Source organism: Balaenoptera borealis (assembly GCF_965194805.1).
Source record: "Balaenoptera borealis genome assembly, chromosome: 20".
Taxonomy (NCBI): Eukaryota; Metazoa; Chordata; class Mammalia; order Artiodactyla; family Balaenopteridae; genus Balaenoptera; species Balaenoptera borealis.
Window position 1 is genome coordinate 51,650,642 of NC_138879.1, and position 20,876 is coordinate 51,671,517.

Sequence of the window (20,876 nt, forward strand, 5' to 3'; positions counted from 1 at the left end):
CCTGCGTGCAGCCTGGGCGCTGGGGCCGCCCTCGGCTCTGCGGGACGGCGCTACCCTCTCCGTGCATCGGTGCGGCGCCGTCTGCCGGGCTGTCAGTCTGTCCCGCGCCGTCGGTCCGTGCAGGCCCGCTCCTCCCTGTGGGCGCTCGGCTCTGCGCACCCTCCTCCGCTCGGGCGCCGGCCCCCCCGGGTCCTCTCCGGCCACCGATCCCGCCAGGGACCCTGGCGGGACGCGCCTCCGCGGCAAGGACCTGGCTGTGTCCCCTTCCCGGGCCGGCTGAGAACCACATTGGGCCGGCCTAGCCAGCGTTTGTAGATGGAAGGAATGATGAAAGGCCCGAGGGCTGGTGGCCACAAATTCATTAACGTACGCAAGCTTGCATTCTTTCATTCATTCACTATTTACTGCGTACTTTCTCCGCGCCAGACTCTGAGCATACAGTAGTGAACAAGACTATCACGGGACTTGCTCTTCTGGAACTAACAGGCTAAGGAGAAACAGGAAAAATTTCAGGTTCTAATAGACAAAATATTTCATTTTTTTAAAAAGTAGATTTCTTAATCTCTTCTATATGGAAGAGTGGGTTGATGGATATTTCTTCATGGACATTTGGGTTGTTTCTAGTTTTTGCCTGCTGCGAATAAAGCTCCTATAAACATTCCTGGGTAAGTCTTTGTGTAGAAATATGTTTTCGTTTCTCTTGGGTAAATAGCTAGGAGTGGAGTTGCTCCATCATTTTAACTTTTTAATAAACTAGCCAGACTTGTTTGATCTCTAATTGCACACATTTATATAGAGGCAAGGTGAAGAAAGTGACAAATAAAGGCTATTTTTAAATGGTCATTAAAAATCACTTTTTAAAAAATAGATCTTCATTGAAGTATAATTGTTTCACAATACTGTGTTAGTTTCTGTTGCACAACAAAGTGAATCAGCCATGTGCATACACATGTCCCCATATCCCCTCCCTCTTGAGCCTCCCTCCCATCTTCCCTATCCCACCCCTCTTGGTCATCGCAAAGCACTGAGCCGATCTCCCTGTGCTATGTGGCTGCTTCCCACTAGCTATCTATTTTACATTTGGTAGTGTATATATGTCCATGCCACTCTCTCACTTTGTCCCAGCTTACCCTTCCCCCTCCCTGTATCCTCAAGTCCATTCTCTAGTAGGTCTGCGTCTTTATTCTCGTCTTGCCCCTAGGTTCTTCATGACCATTTTTGTTTGTTTGATTTTTAGATTCCATATATATGCGTTAGCATATGGTATGTGTTTTTCTCTTTCTGACTTACTTCACTCTGTATGACAGACGCTAGGTCTATCCACCTCACTACAAATAACTCAATTTCGTTCCTTTTTTTGGCTGAGTAATATTCCATTGAATATATGTGCCACATCTTCTTTATCCATTCATCTGTTGATGGACACTTAGGTTGCTTCCATGTCCTGGCTATTGTAAATAGTGCTGCAATGAACATTGTGGTACATGTCTCTTTTTGAATTATGGTTTTCTCAGGGTATATGCCCAGTAGTGGGATTGCTGGATCATATCGTAGTTCTATTTTTAGTTTTTTAAGGAACCTCCATACTGTTTTCCATAGTGGTTGTATCAATTTACATTCCCACCAATAGTGCAGGAAGGTTCCCTTTTCACCACACCCTTTGCAGCATTTATCATTTCTAGATTTTTTGATAATGACCATTCTGACCAGTGTGAGGTGATACCTCATTGTAGTTTTGATTTACATTTCTCTAATAATTAGTGATGTTGAGCATCTTTTCATGTGCCTCTTGTCCATCTGTATGTCTTCTTTGGTGAAATGTCTATTTAGGTCTTACACCCATTTTTTAACTGGATTATTTGTTTTTTTGATATTGAGCCACATGAGCTGTTTGTATATTTTGGAGATTAATCCTTTGTCTGTTGTTTCATTTGCAAATATTTTCTCCCATTCTGAGGGTCGTCTTTTTGTCTTGTTTATGGTTTCCTTTGCTGTGCAAAAGCTTTGAAGTTGAATTAAGTCCCATTTGTTTATTTTTCTTTTTATTTCCGTTACTCTAGGAGGTGGGTCAAAAATGATCTTGCTGTGGTTTATGTCAAAGAGTGTTTTTCCTATGTTTTCCTCTAAGAGTTTTATAGTGTCTGGTCTTACATTTAAGTCTTTAATCCATTTGCAGTTTATTTTTGTGTATGGTGTTAGGTAGTGTTCTAATTTCATTCTTTTACATGTAGCTGGCCAGTTTTCCCAGCACCACTTATTGAAAAGGCTGTCTTTTCTCCATTGTATGTTCTTGCCTCCTTTGTCGTAAATTAGGTGCCCAGATGTGTGTGGGTTTATCTCTGGTCACTCTATCCTGTATCATTGGTCTATATTTCTGTTTTTGTGCCAGTACCATACTGTCTTGATTACTGTAGCTTTGTGGTATAGTTTTAAGTCAGGGAGCCTGATTCCTCCAGCTCCGAAAAAGCACTTTTTAAATAAGTGAAATATTTTAAGATAGGGGGTAAAAGGAACTGCCAAACTGTTTTCCAAAATGGTTGTTCTGTTTTACATTTCCAAAATCTATGTATGATAATTCCATTTGTTCTGCAGCATGGCCAACATTTGATATTGTCTATCTTTTTAGTGTTAGCCATGTTAATAAGTGTAAAATAGTACATCATCATAGTTTTATTTGCATTTCTCTGATGACTAATGATGTTGACCATGTTTCATGTGCTTATTGACCATTTTTATATCTCTTTTTAAGTGTTCAGTTCTTTCACTGATTTTTTAAAAAACCATGTTATTTGTCTTATTATTGATTTGTAAGAGTTCTTTATATATTTTGGATACAAATCCTTCATCAGATATATGTATTGCAAATATTTTCACCCAGAATGTGGCTTGTCTTTTTAAAATAATGGTGCCTTTTGGGAATTCCCTGTTGGTCCAGTAGGATTTGGCTCTTTCACTGCTGGGGCCCAGCCACTCAGCATGGCCAAAATAAATAAATAAATAAAATAATGGTGCCTTTGGAAAAGCAGAGGTTTTTTATTTTGATTAATTTGTGGCCTATAGACTATTACTCAGCAATAAAAATGAATAAAGTGTAAAATGGTACAGCCACCTTGGAAACAGTTTCAAAATGTTAAGCGTAGAGTTACCACATGGCCCAGCGATTCCACTCCTAAGTATATTCCAAAAAGGATTGAAAATGTATGCCCTCACAAAAACTTGTACATGAATGTCCATAGTAGTATTATTCAAATAGCGAAAAAGTAGACACAAACCAAAATGTCCATCAAGTAATGAATGGATAAACAAAATGTGGTGTATCCCTACCATGGAATATTATTCAGCCATAAAAAGGAATGATGTACTGATACATGCTACAACAGGGATGGACCTTGAAACATTATGCTAAGTGAAAGAAGCCAGACACAAAGGACCACATATTATATGATTCCATTTCTATGAAATGTCCAGAATAAGTAAATCCAAAGAGACCATAGCTGGGACAGTAGCTGGGGAGAAGGACAGGGGAGTGACTGCTAATGGGTACAGGGTTTCTTTTGAGGGTGATGAGGTGGTTATAACATTAGTTGTGATGGTTGCACACCTCTGTGAATATAGTAAAAAACCACTGAATTGTAGACTTTAAAGGGTGAATTTTATGGCGCATGAATTATTTCTCAATAAAGTTGTTATTACAAAAAATACAAACTGTTAATACATACAACACGGGTGAATTTCAAAACCCTTATGCTGAAAGAAGCATACACAAAAGAGTAGTACTATATGATTCCATTAATATAAAGTTCTGGAACAGAAAAACCAATCTATAGTGATGGAAATCAGATCAGTAGTTGCCTGTGGCAGGGAGTGGGGAAAAAGAGGGACAGTAAAGGCCACACAGGGAACTTGGTGATGGAGATGTCCCATATCTTGATTCAGGTGGTGATTACATGGGTGTATGCACTTGTCAAAACTCATAGAACTGTACACTAAAATGTATGCATTAAATTGTATGTAAATTTTTACTTCCATAAAGTTAATTTAAAAAACAGATTTTCCAATATAAAATAAAAATTAAATTTAAAAAGAAATAAAATAAAATAGCAGATTTCAGTCAGGTAGCATAGTCAGCAGTGCTTTCCAACCTTTCCCACACCATGATACCCTTAGGGAATGATAATATAGCTCTTGGAGGGCATTTAGAGTCCTTGGTTAGCATACTGTGGACCTGAGGCTCCCAGCCCAGGCTCTGGCTGCCCTACACCTGGCTGAGGACATCAATACCTGCCAGGAACATGCTTGGGAAGCTCAGTGTGGCAGTTAACAGAGTGGACTCTGGGGTCAGAGTGAAGAGGGTGAGGGAAAGTACTGCTCTTCTGATAACTGCCTGTGTGACCTTGGGCAAGCTACCTAATCTCTCAGTGCCTCTGATTCCTCATCTCTGAAATCAGCATAATAATAACACTTACTTTAAAAGATCATTGACGTTAAAAACAAAAAGGGACTTCCCTGGTGGTCCAGTGGTTCAGACTCTCAATGCAGGGGGCATGGATTCGGTCCCTGGTCCGGGAACTAATATTCCACATGCTGCACGGCGTGGCCACAAAAAAAAAAAAAAAAAATCATTGACACTATCAAGTGAGATAACATGTAAAAGTCCCTAGAATCTACCTGGCACAGCATAATTAATCAATTACAACTATTTTCATAAAAGGGGTTGAGAGCTACTGGACCATTTGAGAACATAACATTTCCCTAACTAGTAAAGTTTCTTGTTCTAAAAAAGTAAACTATTCTTTCAATTTTTTACATCTTGGGCATTCTAAATACAAATGAATCTCATTCTAAAATACAAATCAGGGACTTCCCTGGTGGTCCAGTGGCTAAGACTCCGCGCTCCCAATGCAGGGGGCCCGGGTTCAATCCCTGGTCAGAGAACTAGATCCCACAGGCCGCAACTAAAAGATCCCGCACGTGGCAACGCAGATCCCACGTGCCGCAACTAAGACCCGGCGCAGCCAAATAAATAAATATTAACAAAAAATAAAATAAAATACAAATGAATCCCCAGCAGGGTCCAGCCTGGCACCAAGTTGTCTGGCATTGCTGCGATGAATTTTCACTGCATCTGTCTGTGCCGGCACTTGGGTGTCTGTCTCCACCATGCCTCCCCTCCTAGTCTTCTCCTGCTTCTCCATGGGGATCAGAGACAACCCCAAAATTAAGGAGGCACAAAAGGATAGGTGTTTGAGTGGGGGATCACCCACCCCTTCCCTCCTCCCTCTTCTCCCCCTTCCATCTCCTGGCACCTATAATCACCAGGCGGTCTGAGGCTGAGTGGTAGTTTTGCCCACAGTGGAGGGGCTTGGAAACCACACCCCTCCTAGGGCGCTCCTGGCCATTGTCAGCATCCCAGTCTCGTCCATTATTGAGATGGGTCTGAAGGGGGCATGGTGTTTCCCATGGTGTGGGTGCCGGAGACAGCGGGGGACTGAAAGAGGAGCAGGTATGCGGGAGACAGAGGAAAAGGTGGGCTGCCAGGCAGGCAGACAAACTACATCAGGGAGAAAGGTAAATGCTCAAATCAGGGAAGGGAAAAGGATAATCTGCCCCCTGTGCGGGAGGTGGATCTATCACTTCGCCAAATGATTGGCTAAACACTTTGCAGGGCCCAGTGCGAAATGGAGAAGTGGGACCCCCTTATTAAAAAAATTATTAAGAATTTCAAGACAGTGACAGCAGAGCATTACACCAAGCATGGGGGCCCTTCTGAGTGTGGCCCCGTGTCCAGTGCATAGGTCACGGGCCAGGGAAGCCAGCCCTGCTGCCAACGTCCCCTCTCCTCTCCCTGCTGATGCTAGCGACACTCACCCCCTAGGTTCCCTGGCCTCTTTACTCCTCCTGACCCACAACTCCCTTCTTCCCCCTCCAATCTCCCTTTTAGGCCTGGATCCAGCTGCCCCTCCAGATCCAGGTCCCAGCCCAGCTGTAGCCCCCATCGTGGCTGAGGGAGGGATACTGTCCCTTGGGTCTGGCGCCTACTTCAGCAGGAAAGCCCGTCTCTCCTTCCGCCACCAGCTGCATGACATAGCATCGGCCAATGACTCCACCATTTGAAGGGGACAACCAGGGGCTGAACTTCCAGGAGGCCTTGGCAACCTTCCTTCCCCGGCCTTCTCAGTCATCCCAGTGTCTGGCTCCCTCAGATCCCTCATGACCTTCTTATTAAATACACTGAGAATTGCCAAGTGCTGTGTGTATGTGCACAAGTTTTGGAGAGGAGATGGGGACCACGACACCAGGGCTGTTATGGGGCTGAGGTGGGAAGTGCAGCATGGGGTGGGAGTGAGGACGCAGGAGTGGGGAACAGGAGGCAGCTGATCTCATGCAGCGCCCAGGTGTGCCTAGCAGTAAGTAGGTTTGCTGAAATCAAGCTTCAGAGTTGAGTGTGGTGAGAGCAGTTTGGAGCGGTTGCGGGGTAGGCAGGACAGCAGATGGGGCTAGGGAGCGTATTCGTTCCATGAATATCAAATGTCCACTCCCTGCCAGGCATTGAAAATATATCAGTGAATCAAGCACAAGGAGTTCTCTCTTCTCACTGAATTTGCTTTCTGGTAGGGGAGGCAGACAATAAATAAATAAGCATGGTAATAGGAGATAGCGGTAAGTACTGCTATGAAGAAAATTAAACAGGTAATGTGAGAGCAGGGTGGAGGAGGGTGGTGTTTCTTAAAATTCAGGTGGTCAGGAAAGGCCTTTCTGTTGAGGGATGTAGAGTTCTCAGGACTGTGGAGTACAAGCGAAAGAGGAATCAAAGATGCCTTGAGACTGGGAGGACCGGGAGAACAGGTTTTGCAGAAAATCAAAAGCTCTGCACTGGTTCTTTTGAGATACACATGTTTGGGGTGAGAGATCCTTCTTCACTTAATTCAGGAACTCACCACCTCCTTAGGAAGCCTCCTCTGTACCCCCCGAAATCCTCCAGGGTAGGATTATATTCTAGAACCAGGTTTTCAAATGTGGCTTCCACAGTTCCCTTATCCACAGACTGGAGAAATGTAGATTAGGGCAAGACTGTCGGTCACTGTCAATGAGCACTTGGCTGGAGTGGGGACCGTCCTGCAGGGGCCAGAGCCCGCTCTCATTTCCTATCCGTGGGGCTGAAAGGTCACTTCCTATCACCTCCCCATGGGAATGGTGGCTTCTGGAGCCGACCCACAGCACTCCCAGTGGCCGCCCTCTCCCACTCAAGGTCAAAACTTAAACTCCATGTGCACCAAGGTCCAACTTCCTCCCAAAAGCCAAAGAAGTCACACTGCTGCTTCTGACAAGATGAGGTGACAGAGGTGACTGTGAAGAGAGGGGACTGTGAGCCTGGGCCGGACATGCGGAGTCCTTCTGACTTTAGGGCCAGTAGCCTGCCAGGAGGCAGGAGGCAGGCTGAGGGGAGGTGACTCCAGTCTCTATCAGAATTCTGAGTTCCCCCTTAGGCTTAAACAGGGAGGGGAGTGGGCCATTTGCTGGGAGCCTCCACACCAGCCACGCTAGTGTCACAAAGACCTGGATATGCTAACGAAAGTGTGGGGCATGATGGCCTGGAGAAGGGTCCTCTCCAGCTCCCTCACGGCAGTGGTTTATACAAACGGAAATGGGCCAGAGGAGTTCAGGTTTGAGGTTAAGAAAAGAACCCCAAAGCACACAGATTCTCACTGACAAACTGTTTATTGAATTTTGTCATCAGTATGGGGTGTCTCCTGTTGTATCTTAGAATCCTAGGGTTCAGGGAGGTGGTAAAGTGGCAATGGAGAATTTGGGAATCTGGTCTCCCAAAAGTACCTGCCGCTCTACCCCTGATTCTGCAATAGCTGCCAGGCGGATCACCCCTCCGCTGGAGCCATCCCGCTCCATGGCCAAAGCAAGAGCTGTGGAGAAAAGAAGAAAGTTGGGATTGGAGTCAGATGCTGGGATCATGGCAAGGAAAGAGGAATGCTGACCTGGCTTGAGTATGGGGATTTATGCTCACAGACCCAGAAGCCGCAGTTCTCACCATTGGCAGTGAATTGCAGACATTCTTCCTTGGTCATGCCCTCCCGGTAGGTAGCATCGACATAGCCATAGATATAGGAACTCCCGGAGCCCCCGATGGCAAAGGACTGTCTTACCATCATACCCCCCATGGGTACCGAATACACCTGCCAGACGGAGGAAGAAGAGTGTCACCATTTGTACCCTCCCCACAACACATGTATATTCGCCTGTCCACTGCGGAACTGGTCTGCGAAAAGTTAATAGTAAGTGATGTAGAGACTGGAAAGAGAAGTAGAAAATGCCTGCGGTGGGGAGAGAATGAAAGGCATGGTTCCAATGTTCTCGGGGTTGTGGTATCTGACCTGCCCCCCTTCTTGGGGGTCCCAGCCCGCAATGATGATTCCTGCCATCAGGTCCTCTCGGTATCGGTAACACATCTCCTTAAAGAGGCTGGCTGCCGTGTGTACCAGCGGAGGCTCATTCAGCTCAATGCTAGAAGGTGAAGGGAGTCATAGGGAAGGCAGTGTCAGGACCTGGGAGTCAGACTATTCAGCTCCTCAGGTCCCAACTCCTTTCAGATACTTGCTCCCCCCCTGCCCACAAGTACCTGTGGAAACCAAGCTGATAAGTGACTGCGTCAGCTACTGCCTGGGTATCAGCTGCTGAGCCTGAGCGGCAGCAAAAAATACGGTCGTGAATAGGGGTCAGCTTGTCAGTCACTCGATTGGCGATGTACGACCTGCAGGATAGCAGAATAGTGAGGGAAGGACCCCACCTGTCTCCCACTTTCATCTTTTACTATCCACTCCCTCAACAGGAATTCCAGTATTTCCTGTTAGTTCTCATCTAAACTGAAGCAGGCTGGAGAACAAACTTTTGCAAGAAGTTCACCAAAAGGTGAAGAGAACTACGAAGCAGTAGAAGCTGGAACAAATCCTTATCTCCCGGGAGGGGAGAAACCTCCCTTCCCACAGTAGTCTATGGAGGGTAAGGATGGGCTGGCAGGCAAGGAAGGAAGGAAGGGAAGGGTGGGGAGAAGACCTTTCACATATCTGTCCTGAGCTCACCCAGTGGTTGTTCTGGAGTCGGCTCCCAGAACCACGCCCCCATCAAATTGCACAGCCATGATAGTGGTCTGGAAAAAGAGGAGAAAGGGGTGAGTCTGGGCCTCTCCATATTCTCCAGCATACACAAACCTTAATGATCCGTCTATCCAGTCCCTAGAGTATGAGAAAGTCGTGCGCCACCAACACATCGTCAAATCTCATGGGGTTCTCAATAACCCGCAGAATACCAGAAATCCAATCTTCAAGTTCCCAAAGGTCCACCCTGACCTTAAGCTTTCGTCCTGCAAGATTCCAGAACTCCACGCTTCAGCCTACCTTCTACCTCCTCCCACACCACTCCAGCGTCCTTAGGATACCTCCTCCCCTGCCTGAGCGCATCACACAGACCACCTCTCTTCCCCGCCCCTCCAGTTCTCCCAACCCACTCCAGCCTTATCTTTCCATCGCTTCAATCCTTGTGCATATCTCGTGAACCCCGAGTCCTTCCTCACCCCTGTTGAGACTTCCCGGTTCTCCCAGTCGGGGGTAATGGCCTCAGGCCCCCAGGCTGGTGCTGGGCACGCTCCCCGAGCAGCTACTAAGGTGGCCGCCATCTTCCTCCTCCGGTACGGCCACAAAGCAACTGTCGTAAAGCGCTCCGTCATTCTCTTTAGTCGTGCTCTGAGGCCTTCTGGGGGCGAAGCTGCGCCACGGTTGACGGCAGAAAGGAAAAGAAATGTGTGGTGAACGTTCTTTGCGACCGTGAGAGCTTGATGGCAGCGTGGGTGGCAAACAAAGAAACAAAAAACAAAAAAGAAACAAACAGCTCCAAACCGTCTGGAAAAACTACTTTCCTATCGGTGTACGCGGGACTGATATATCCGATCGGAGTTGCGATTCAAAGAGGCTTCAGGATAGACTTGAGCGTCTCCGATTTAGAATGACCGCACTATGTTTTCATTTCTCTTAGGTATATACTTAGGCGTATATACTAGGAGTGAAATTGTTGGGTCATTTAGTAACTTTTTAACATTTTAAGGAACTGACAGCTTTTCCACAGCAGCTGCCTCGTTTTACATTCTCACCAGCCATGAATGAGGATTCCGATTTCTCCACTTCCTAATTTTTGTGGTGCATTTTTAATTTTACCCATCCTAGTGGGTGTGAAGTCATATCTTGTGGGGTTGTTGTTGTTGTTGTTTTTGCTTTTCTCTGTGATGAGTGACATTGAACATATTTTCATGCGCTGATTGACCATTTGCATATCTTCTTTTGAAAAATATCTATTTAAGTCCTTTGCCTGTTTTAAAATTGGGTTATCTTTTTATTGTTGAGTTATGAGTGGGTTTTTTTCCCTTCACGAGCAAAGCATCAAACTTTTTCTTTTCTTTTTTTTTCTTTTGCTGCACCGCGCGGCTTGTGGGATCCTAGTTCCCCCACCAGGGACTAAACCCCGGGCCCCGGCAGTGAAAGCCCAGAATCCTAACCACTCGGTCACTAGGGAACTCCCTACATCAAACTTTTAAAAAAATTGAAGTCTAGTTGATTTACAATATTGTGTATAGCAAAGTGATTAAGTTATATATATGTATTTCCATTATAGGCTATTACAAGATATTGAGTATAGCTCCCTGTGCTACACAGTAAATCATTGTTGCTTATCTATTTTATATATAGTACTTTGCATCTGTTAATCCCATACTCCTAATTGTGAGAGTTCTTTTTATATTCTACATACTACACCTTTATCAGACATACAATTTGCAAATATGGACTGTCTTCTCACTTTCTTTTTAAATTAATTAATTGATTTATTTTCGGCTGCGTTGGGTCTTCATTGCTGCGTACGGGCTTTCTTTTTAGTGGCATCTTAGTTGCTCCGCGGCATGTGGGATTTTCCCAGACCAGGGCTCAAACCCGTGTCCCCTGCATTGGCAGGCCGATTCTTAACCACTGCGCCACCAGGGAAGTCCCTGGAAGGGAGATTCTTAACCACTGGTTCACCAGGGAAGTCCCAGATTTTGTATTTATTCTTTTTTTTTTTTTTTTTTTTTTTTTAAACTTATTTATTTATTTATGGCTGTGTTCGGTCTTCGTTTCTGTGTGAGGGCTTTCTCTAGTTGCGGCAAGTGGGGGCCACTCTTCATCGCCGTGTGCGGGCCTCTCACTATCGTGGCCTCTCTTGTTGCGGAGCACAGGCTCCAGACGCGCAGGCTCAGTAGTTGTGGCTCACGGGCCCAGTTGCTCCGCGGCATGTGGGATCTTCCCAGACCAGGGCTCGAACCCGTGTCCCCTGCATTGGCAGGCGGATTCTCAACCACTGCACCACCAGGGAAGCCCTGTATTTATTCTTGAGTCAGGTTTGCTAGTGTGTGTCTTTTTAGGAATTTGTCCATTTCATTTAGGTTATCTACTTTATTGGCCTACAATTGTTTATAGTATTTCCTTATAATACTTTTTATTTCTGTAAGATCGTTAGTAATGTTTCCTCTTCTTTTTTTTTTTTTTGCAGGATCTCAGTTCCTGACCAAGGATTGAACCCAGGCCACAGAAGTGAAAGCCCGGAATCCTAACCACTAGGCCATCAGGGAACTCCCCCTCTTTCTTTCTTCTTTTTTTTTTTAAAGTTAATTAATTAATTAATTTATTTATTGGCTGCGTTGGGTCTTTGTTGCTGTGCGTGGGCTTTCTCTAGTTGTGGCGAGCGGGGGCTACTCTTCGTTGTGGTGTGCAGGCTTCTCATTGTGGCGGCTTCTCTTTGTTGCAGAGCACAGGCTCTAGACATGCAGACATACAGTAGTTGTGGCACGCGGGCTCAGTAGTTGTGGCTTGCAGGCTCAGTAGTTGTGGCTCGCGGGCTCTACAGCGCAGGCTCAGTAGTTGTGGCACTCGGGCCTAGTTGCTCTGCGGCATGTGGGATCTTCCTGGACCGGGGCTCGAACCTGTGTCCCCTGCATTGGCAAGCGGATTCTTAACCACTGAGCTACCAGGGAAGTCCCTCATTTTTTTTTTAATACTCTTTTTTATTTTCTTCTATAAATTCTTTTTTTTTTTTTTTTTTGGCTGCATTGGGTCTTCATTGCTGTGTGCATGCTTTCTCTAGTTGTGGCAAGCAGGGACTACTCCTCGTTGTGGTGTGTGGGCTTCTCACCGCGGTGGCTTCTCTTGTTGTGGAGCACAGGCTTTAGGCGCACAGGCTTCAGTAGTGGCAGCACACAGGCTCAGTAGTTGTGGCTCACGGGCTCTAGAGCGCAGGCTCAGTAGTTGTGGCGCACGGGCTCTAGAGCGCAGGCTCAGTAGTTGTGGCGCACGGGCTCTAGAGCGCAGGCTCAGTAGTTGTGGCGCACGGGCTCTAGAGCGCAGGCTCAGTAGTTGTGGCGCACGGGCTCTAGAGCGCAGGCTCAGTAGTTGTGGCGCACGGGCTCTAGAGCGCAGGCTCAGTAGTTGTGGCTCACGGGCTCTAGAGTGCAGGCTCAGTAGTTGTGGCGCACGGGCTTAGTTGCTCCACAGCATCCCCTCTTTCATTTTTGATTTTAATAATTTGAATCTTCTCTCTTTTTTTCTTGGTCAGTCTAGCTAAAGGTTCATCAGTCTTAGTGGTCTTCTCAAAGAGCCAACTTTTGTTTTAGTTGATTCTATTGTTTTTCTGTTTTCTATTTCATTTATTTACACCCTAATCTTTATTATTTCCTTCCTTCTGCTTTCTTTAGATTTAGTTTGCTCTCCTTTTTCTTTTCTTTTCTTTTCTTTTCAGCTGTGACACGTGGCTTGCAGGATCTTAGTTCCCCAAGTAAGGATTGAACCCAGGCCCCATGCAGTGGAAGCAGGGAGTCCTAACCACTGAACTGCCAGGGAATTCCCTGCTTTTCTTTTTCTAGTTTATTAAGGTAGAAGGTTAAGCTGTTGATTTGAGATCTTTCTTCATTTTTAATATAGGCATTCATAGCTACACATTTCCTTCTGAGCACTGCTTATGCTGCATCCCAAGTTTTGGTATGTTTTGTTTTCATTTTCACTAACCTCAAAATATTTTCCCTGTGATTTCTTCTTTGACCCAGTGGTTGGTTAGGAGTGTGTTTTTTTACTTTCCACATACTTGTGAATTTCCCAAATTCCCTTTTGCTATTGATTTCTAATTTCACTCCAGTTTAGTTGGAGAATATTTTGTGACTTCAACCTTTTTAAATTAATTGAGACTTTTTTGTGGCCTACCCTATGGTCCATCCTGGAGAATGTTGCATGTGCACTTGAGAAGAATGTGTATTTTGCTGTTACTGTGTGGAGTAGTCCTCCTATGAACCTGCCATACTATTTCTACATACTGCAGCTGGAGCTGGTGCTTTTTTTTTTTTTTAATATTTATTTATTTATTTATTCGCCACGTCGGGTCTTAGTTGTGGCACGTAGGATCTTTCGTTGTGGTGCATGGTCTTCTCTCTAATTGTGGTGTGAAGGCTCCAGAATGCATGGGTTCCAGAGCACGGGGGCTCCTTAGTTGTGGCGGGTGGGCTCTGTAGTTGCAGCACATAGGCTTAGTTGCTCTGCAGCATGTGGGATCTTAGTTCGCTGACCAGGGATTGAACCAGCGTCCCCTGCATTGCAAGATGGATTCTTAACTCACTGGACCACCAGAGAGTCCCTGGAGCCGGTGTTTTGAATTGAAAATATGATCCAGACAATCCCCCACTTAAAATTAACTCTCAAGATAAAGTCCTATCTCTATAACATAGTTTATAAGGCCCTTCATGTACTCGCTCCTGCCCACCTGTCTGGAATCACATCTCTTATTTACTTCTAAATTTTTTATTGTAATAAAATATAAATAACATAAAATTTAGCATTTTAACCATTTTTGGTGTACAATTCAGTAGCATGAAGTACATTTACTTTGTTGTGCAATCCCCTCTTTTCTTTTTGACACTCTTGTCTCCAGCCATGTGAACTATTTTTATTGCTCATACATTCATTCAACAAAAGCTGTTGAATGTCTACTAGGTGCCAGGCACAGTTTGAGGTACTGGAAGTACATCAGGGAACAAAGTAGACAGAAATTCCTAGCCCCATGGAACTTACATGTATTAAGGGAGACAACAAAATAAGTACAATATACAGCATGTTAAATAGTGAATCATATTAAGAAGAAAAAGCAAGGAAGGGAGATAGGACGATGTGTGTGTGTGTGTGTGTGTGTGCGTGTGTGTGTGTTGAAATTTTAGAAAGAATAATCAGGGAAGGTCTCACTGGAGAGACATTTAAATAAAGATCAGAAGGAAGGAGGGAAGTCATTTGTATATTTTGGGGTAAAGCATTCTGGACAGAGGGAAGAGCAAGTGCAAAGTCATGAGGCAGGATCATGCCTGACATATTCAATGAATACTGACGAGGCCAGTTTGGCTAGTGCAATCAGATCATATAGGGCCTTTGAGAAGCTTTTCATCATTCTCAACTGAAAATATGATCCAGAAAATTTCCTGCAATAGGAAGCCATTGGAAAGTTTTGAGCAGGGAAGTGACATGATATGCTTTACATTTTAAAGATCACTTTGGCTGCTCTATTGAAAATACACTGTAGGGACGCCAAGTATGGGAGAGAGAAACAATTAGGAGGCTATTGCAATAATCCAGGTGATAGATGAAGTTGACTTGACAAGGTTGGTAGCAGTGGAGATAGTGAGAAATAGATTCTGACTGCTTGGAGGTGGGTATGATGAAAGAGAAACCAAAGAGTCAGAATGACTGCAAGGGTTTTGGCTTAAGGACCTGCAAGAATGGAATTGTCGTTTACTGAGCTAGCGAGGACTGTGGAGTATTTTGGGAGGAGAGAATATTGGAAGCTCAGTTTTGGACTTGTTAAGTTTGCTATCTCTAGTTGAAATCCAAGTGGAGATGTGGAATAAGGAAGTGATATATAGTATTCTGGAGTCCAGGGGAAAGTGGGTTGGAGTTATAATTTGGGAATTATCAGTGTGTAACTTTGTTTACAATAGTGGGAGTGGAGTCATTTAATAAACATACATTACTGAGCTGAGCACCTGCTTGGCGTGAGGCAAGACGCACAGGTTTTAGCCTTGGGTAGTTGACAGGAAAGGGTGTCACTTACTGAGATAGGAAACACAAGAAGAAGTGCAGTTCTGGGAGGAGGTGACTGGATTCACCTTGGATGTGTTGCATTTGTGGTGTCTGTGGAGGTGTCCAGGAAAGACACCTGGGGCTGGAGCTTTCTGGGGGCTGGAGCTCAGGGGACAGGTCTGGTCTGGAGACTTGGCATGTAGTTGGCAACTGAAGCTGTAGGAGTGGTTGACATAGGCCAGGAGTAGCGTGAGTCTCTCGGCGGCCGGAAACAGGGATGACACATCTTTCCACGTCTATTTTTTCCTGTTTCCCTTAAGCACCTGCTGTCATCACACAAAACGCCCTAAATCGACGGCTACCAAAGAATCCTTTTTTAAAAATAAATTTATTTATTTATTTATTTTAGGCTGCGTTGGGTCTTCATTGCTGTGCACGGGCTTTTCTCTACTTGTGGCGAGCAGGGGCTACTCTTCCTTGCTGTGCAGGATTCTCACTGCGGTGCCTTCTCTTGTTGCCGAGCAAGGGCTCTAGGCCTGTGGGCTCAGTAGTTGTGGTTCGCTGCTCTAGAGCACAGTCTCAGTAGTTGTGACTCACGGGCTTAGTTGCTCCGCTGCATGTGGGATCTTCCCGGACCAGGGCTCAAACCCGGGTCCCCTGCGTTGGCAGGCGGATTCTCAACCACTGCCACCAGGGAAGTCCCAAAGAATACTTTTTATTTCCCACAGCTCCTCCCGTTTCCCGGAGATTGCGGATAGAGGCAGGGTCTAAAAAACCCACCCCTATCGAGGTGAGCCTCCAGGGGTGACGTCACCAAGGAGGCGGGGTATATGGCGACCACGCCCCCGGCACCAGGAGGCGGGGCCAAGGGCTCAACCTGGAGCTGCACCGACCCCCTCCCCAGGGCGCTTCCTTCCTCCGGCCAGTAGGCGTCAGGCCAGCTCGAGCAGGCCGCCTTCGGCCAGCAAGCTTTGAGTACGGTTGTAGACGTCCTCTAGGGTGCCCGCGGCCCGGACCAGCGCGTTCCGCGCCTCCGCCTCTTTGGAACCCGGACACGCCAGCTCGAGCAAGCGGCCGCGACCCGGGAAGGCGAGGAATGCGAGGTGGGCGGCCTGACGGACGAACCAGGGGTGGTGCGGAGCCAGGGCCGTGCCGTAGGCGTCGCTGCACTGAGCGCCAGCGTCCGGGCCTCCGAGCATCCCGGTCGCCACCCGGTGGAGGCAGAGCTGGGACCAGCGTAGCGCACGGTGCAGCAAGAGCATCGTCAGTGAGCCCGGGCACCCGGCCGAGAGTCGTGGGGCGATTCCGGGCCGCTCCCACGCCACCATGGTCGCCAGCGACGTGTAGTGCGCGGCCTCTGGGCCGTGCACCAGAGCCTCGAGGGCTGTCACTTTGGCGGAGGCCTCGCTTGTGGCGAAGGCGAAGATGGAGCCGAGGGGAGCTAGGAACCTGTGTGTGTGATGGTGGGAAGGGTAGGAAGGTTTGAGAGAGGGCGATGGAGGCACAAAGAGGCGGGGACTGGATGGGGTCGGGGGAGAGACCACTCACCGGACTAGCTCCCTCCATCCTGCCAGGTACTGCGACAACTCCACATCCCTTTCCGGGTTCAGACTGGCGCGGAACGGCCTCATCATGCGGCCCAGCATCCCCTGAGGGCCCAGACACTGAGGCTCTTCCCGTTCCGGGGCCTCCAAGGGTCCCGACTGTTGCCGGACCTGGGGGTGAGATAGGAGGGGAAAGGAGTGGGAGCAGAACCCCTAGCTTGCTGGGTTCGCCAAGCAGCCCAGTTGGGCTCTGAAGAAATTATTCCTAAGATCTAGATGGTGTCCCTCTTGCTGTATTCTCAGCTTCTGACGGGAGAAGGGAGAGGAGGAGGAGGGCCTGCCCTTCATCAGATCCTCAGCCTGGTCCACTTCCCCCTGCCCAGAGTCCTACCTGGAGCTCCCAGTCCCAGCCCTTCCGGGAGCATACCTGGAAAGAAGGCGGTTCCCTGGCAATGCAGGACTGGGCCCCAGGTCTGCAGCCTGAGAGGGCACCTGAGGGAAGTGAAACAGAGCAGCGAGGGCTTGAGAGACCTTAGGTCTCAAGGGCCTGGATTCCCCGGTTCCTCCCAGAGCAGGTGAGGGAAGGGGTACTCACGGAGGCTCCGAGCCCAGAGATAAACAAGCAGTAGTGTGAAGATAGCAAGAGGAATCGCACTGCGCAACCAGCGCCAAGGGACCGGCTGAGGCAGTGGGACCCGCATGGCTGCTACAGGGACCGCCGCCCCCTCACCAGCCCCTGCCAGGCCTTGTCCCTTCGCCTCTAGGAGGGGAGAGAAGCCGCAGTGCCTGAGGCGCAAAGGGTTAATAATTAACCTACTAAGTCCCCCTCCCCTGTGCCCTTTGCCCGAGAGGGCAGCATCTGAGGAGAGAGGGACTGGATGAAGAGGATTTGGGGGTTCGGTAGCAGTGACACGTCGCTACATTTCCCTTCCCTGTAAGGCCAGGTTGTAGTAAGAGGAAGCCTGGGTATTGTGAGGAGAGGCTGAGGTCAGAACCAGTTTCCCCACTGAGCAATGGTGGACCCTAAGTTGACTCTGGGCCTGAGTTCCCTCCACTGTACATTGAGGATAATAGTATGTTCTTTTGCAGGTTTCATGTGAGGATTAAATGATATCACATGTGCAAACACTGTAAATGGAAAAGCTTACCACAATTGCTCCATAAATCTTACCTTTTAAGTTCAAGCATGGAGCATCTGGGATTCAGAGAACACCCACTTCTAAATTCTCTATCCTGTCCCCAGGGGACCTTATCTTATTTTTTTTTTTTTTTTATTTTATAAATGTATTTATTTATTTTTGGCTGCGTTGGGTCTTCGTTGCCGCGCGCGGGCTTTCTCTAGTTGCGGTGAGCCGGTGCTACTCTTTGTTGCGGCGCGTGGGCTTCTCATTGCGGTGGCTTCTCGTTGCGGAGCACGGGCTCTAGGTGCACGGGCTTCAGTAGTTGTGGCGCACGGGCTTAGTTGCTCCGCGGCATGTGGGTTCTTCCCGGACCGGGGCTCAAACCCGTGTCCCCTGCATTGGCAGGCGGATTCTCAACCACTGCGCCACCAGGGAAGCCCAGGGGACCTTTTTTTAAAAAAAATATTATTATTATTATTATTTTTAAAATTAATTTATTTTTGTCTGCGTTGGGTCTTCGTTTCTGTGCGAGGGCTTTCTCTAGTTGTGGCAAGCGGGGGCCACTCTTCATCGCGGTGCGCGCGCGGGCCTCTCACTATCACGGCCTCTCTTGTTGTGGAGCACAGGCTCCAGATGCGCAGGCTCAGTAGTTGTGGCTCACGGGCCTAGTCGCTCCGCGGCATGTGGGATCTTCCCAGACCAGGGCTCGAACCCGTGTCCCCTACATTAGCAGGCAGATTCTCAACCACTGTGCCACCAGGGAAGCCCCCCAGGGGACCTTATCTTAATCTGCATGCCTGAGGTCTCAATTATATAGTTTAGGCTGTCACCTTTTACATTTTTGTAGTTTACTTTTTTTAATATCCAGATTGATTCCTCAATCATTCATCAAACCAACCTTTATTAACCACCTCCACATGCCAGGCCCTGTACTAGGCTCCATGAAGACAAATGTGCCTTCACAGAGCTCAGGGTCCATTGGAGAATTTATCATCTGTCTCCCCCACTGGAATGTGAGCTCTGATGAAGACAGGGGCCTTTTCTTGGTGGCTGCTCTATTTAGCGTTTAGAATATTGCCTGGGCCAAAACACATTATTTCTAAATAAGTATATATTGAATAGACAAAGGAATGTGTATGAAGGGCAGGCAAATCAGGGGTGGTACTCCCCATAGCAAATTTGTTTGTTGTTTTTTTTAAAAATTAGGAGTCCCCCTGGTGGTCACAGGGGGAAAAACATTGAGGGAAAGGCTACAGGAAGCAATGGAAGAAATAGCGTCTCCTGTTCTCAGTTCCCTGTCCATAAACTTTTTAAAACTGTTCCTGTCTCTGTGTACATTTTCTTTTGAGGGGAAGGGATGTCCCAGATTCTCAAGGCGTCGGGTCCCCAATCACTCACAAGATGCTTCCCAGCTCCCACAGTTCATGGATTCTTGCCCTGTCTCACTCCGATGCTCCCTCACATCCTGGAGGTCCCTGGGGTCCCTGTCCAGTGGGATTCTGGAACCATCACTTCCATCCCTAGCCGTGGGTTCCCCATTTCCTAGTGTTGGAATGTTCCCTGGCTTGCTGACTGTGACCTTAGGCAAGTCGCTTGCAATTTCGCAGCCCTAGTTCCCTCACTGGCAGAATAGGAATGGTAATTCTCACCTCCTAAAATTGTTGTGTGGATTAAATAAAACATGCCAGCAAAACGCTAACCATGATTCGTGGCCTATAGTCTGTAAACGTTCGGTAGCTTGGTGGTTATTTAAACCCGTGGGTTCTTGCTGCCCCTCCTCCTCTGGCGCTGGGAGCGTCAGTCTCCCTGAGCTGAGAAACAAGTTTGTAGGCTTCCGGAACGGATTGGTTTTGAGTGTCACTTAATTCAGGTGGCCCTCCCGCAATCGGAGCCCTCTTAGGGCAAAGGTGGTATACACCTGCACAAAGGGCCCGGGCTCACAGAGGCTGCGGGATGGAGCAGGGCGCGGGAGCCAAGCTGCTTCTGCTGCTGTGGGCGACGTGCTTCGGGCGTGCAAGAGCAGATGCGTTGAGAGGCTACACATTGGTCATCGAGGTGACCAACGGGGGCCCCTGGGGCGACTGGGCCTGGCCAGAGATGTGTCCTGACGGATTCTTCGCCAGCGGGTTCTCGCTCAAGGTAGGGGCTCAGGCCTAGGTCTCGGTGGGGACCCCAAGCAGAGGATGGCAGTCTTCTGACTCGTCCTCCGCCGCCCAGGTGGAGCCCCCCTAAGGCATTCCTGGCGACGACACGGCTCCGAACGGAATCCGGCTGCACTGCGCGCGCGGGAATGCGGAGCTCAACACGCACGTGGTGGAGTCCCAGTCTGGAAGGTGGGGGGCAGGGGCCGAGGATCCCCTAGGGTCGGGGTATGCCCCTTGCTCTCCGTTACGCACATCCCGTACCGACAGGCAGGTTCCTCCAGAGCTGTGGGGAGGTTTAGACCTGGGAAGCGGGTGGGAGACTCCCAGCTCCGCACCTCGGTGGAGGTCAGGTGACTGTTGAACCTGGCTGGGAAGCCCCGAGGCCTGGGTCCGGCTGGAGGTGGGTAGGGGGCGCCCGCGCAGACCGCGCGTCTCTGCTTCCCTCGCAGGTGGGGCGCGTGGAGTGAGCCGCTGTGGTGTCCCGGCAGCGGCTTCCTGGTGGCTTTCTCGCTTCACGTGGAGGCACCCGTGACCCCCGGGGACAACACGGCTGCGAACAACGTGCGCTTCCGCTGCTCCGACAGCACGGAGTTGCAGGGGCCCGGTCTGTCCTGGGGAGACCTTGGAGACTGGAGTGAGCCTTGCCCTAAAGGAGTGTGCGGCTTGCAGACCAAGATCGAGCAGCCTAGAGGCCTCCGCGATGACACCGCTGTTAACGACGCGCGCTTTTTCTGCTGTCGCAGTTAACACCATCGCCGCCCTCTCCCAGCCCAAGCCTAGTCCCACCTCCGCTATTAAAGCTTCTCTGTCTTGGCTTTGGTCTCGCTTGTTTTAGGGGTGGGAAACTGCGTAGCCCCATCTTCCTCCTAACCTAGCATTGGGCCAGGCCCAATTAGGATTTGGTCTCAGGAGTCCATGGCAAGCTAC

At 48.3% G+C, this 20,876-nt stretch overlaps 4 protein-coding genes across 5 annotated transcripts; 2 read left to right on the plus strand and 2 right to left on the minus strand.

Annotated features, from left to right (window-relative positions):
* Nucleotides 1-49: 49 nt before the first annotated feature.
* LOC309618002 (uncharacterized protein C17orf114) lies at nt 50-7,550 on the plus strand. Of its 2 annotated transcripts, none has more exons than XR_014238226.1 (2): nt 50-366; nt 5,942-6,028. XR_014238226.1 is itself a non-coding variant. In XM_082371119.1 (2 exons), exons 1-2 carry the CDS (start codon nt 5,431-5,433, stop codon nt 6,112-6,114), a joined length of 246 nt encoding a protein of 81 aa, XP_082227245.1. In that variant the 5' UTR covers nt 5,061-5,430; the 3' UTR covers nt 6,115-7,550. The 2 variants fall into 2 exon arrangements, 1 of the variants encoding a protein (XP_082227245.1); XM_082371119.1 differs by lacking the exon at nt 50-366 and adding an exon at nt 5,061-5,503 and having other exon boundaries at nt 5,942-7,550.
* Nucleotides 7,551-7,700: 150 nt separating this feature from the next.
* PSMB6 (proteasome 20S subunit beta 6) lies at nt 7,701-9,741 on the minus strand. The gene is made up of 6 exons (XM_082371107.1): nt 9,584-9,741; nt 9,093-9,160; nt 8,633-8,764; nt 8,388-8,517; nt 8,045-8,189; nt 7,701-7,919 (listed from the first exon to the last, which is right to left on the minus strand). The coding sequence occupies exons 1-6, from the start codon at nt 9,734-9,736 to the stop codon at nt 7,777-7,779; spliced, it is 771 nt and encodes a 256-aa protein (XP_082227233.1). The 5' UTR covers nt 9,737-9,741; the 3' UTR covers nt 7,701-7,776.
* A 1,821-nt stretch (nt 9,742-11,562) lies between these two features.
* GLTPD2 (glycolipid transfer protein domain containing 2) lies at nt 11,563-19,543 on the minus strand. Its single transcript, XM_082371106.1, has 4 exons — nt 17,280-19,543; nt 17,112-17,176; nt 16,689-16,855; nt 11,563-16,589 (listed from the first exon to the last, which is right to left on the minus strand). Exons 1-4 carry the CDS (start codon nt 17,383-17,385, stop codon nt 16,073-16,075), a joined length of 855 nt encoding a protein of 284 aa, XP_082227232.1. The 5' UTR covers nt 17,386-19,543; the 3' UTR covers nt 11,563-16,072.
* Nucleotides 19,544-19,652: 109 nt separating this feature from the next.
* VMO1 (vitelline membrane outer layer 1 homolog) lies at nt 19,653-20,764 on the plus strand. Its single transcript, XM_082371112.1, is given in 4 exon segments — nt 19,653-19,944; nt 20,023-20,034; nt 20,038-20,138; nt 20,399-20,764. Coding segments are annotated over 4 exon segments (597 nt in total). The 5' UTR covers nt 19,653-19,758; the 3' UTR covers nt 20,697-20,764.
* The last annotated feature ends 112 nt before the right edge of the window (nt 20,765-20,876 follow it).

Excerpts from the sequence above, each read along its gene's own strand:
- LOC309618002 (XM_082371119.1), top strand. The coding sequence starts at position 5,431 with ATGGGTCTGAAGGGGGCATGGTGTTTCCCATGGTGTGGGTGCCGGAGA. Across the intron at positions 5,504-5,941 it reads GGGGACTGAAAGAGGAGCAG|GCCTGGATCCAGCTGCCCCT; the intron begins GTATGCGGGAGA and ends TCTCCCTTTTAG.
- PSMB6 (XM_082371107.1), bottom strand. The coding sequence starts at position 9,736 with ATGACGGAGCGCTTTACGACAGTTGCTTTGTGGCCGTACCGGAGGAGG. Across the intron at positions 8,518-8,632 it reads TATCAGCTTGGTTTCCACAG|CATTGAGCTGAATGAGCCTC; the intron begins GTACTTGTGGGC and ends TTCACCTTCTAG. Across the intron at positions 8,190-8,387 it reads ACCCCCAAGAAGGGGGGCAG|GTGTATTCGGTACCCATGGG; the intron begins GTCAGATACCAC and ends TCCGTCTGGCAG.
- GLTPD2 (XM_082371106.1), bottom strand. The coding sequence starts at position 17,385 with ATGCGGGTCCCACTGCCTCAGCCGGTCCCTTGGCGCTGGTTGCGCAGT. Across the intron at positions 17,177-17,279 it reads TCTCTGGGCTCGGAGCCTCC|GTGCCCTCTCAGGCTGCAGA; the intron begins GTGAGTACCCCT and ends CACTTCCCTCAG. Across the intron at positions 16,856-17,111 it reads GGGAACCGCCTTCTTTCCAG|GTCCGGCAACAGTCGGGACC; the intron begins GTATGCTCCCGG and ends TCTCACCCCCAG.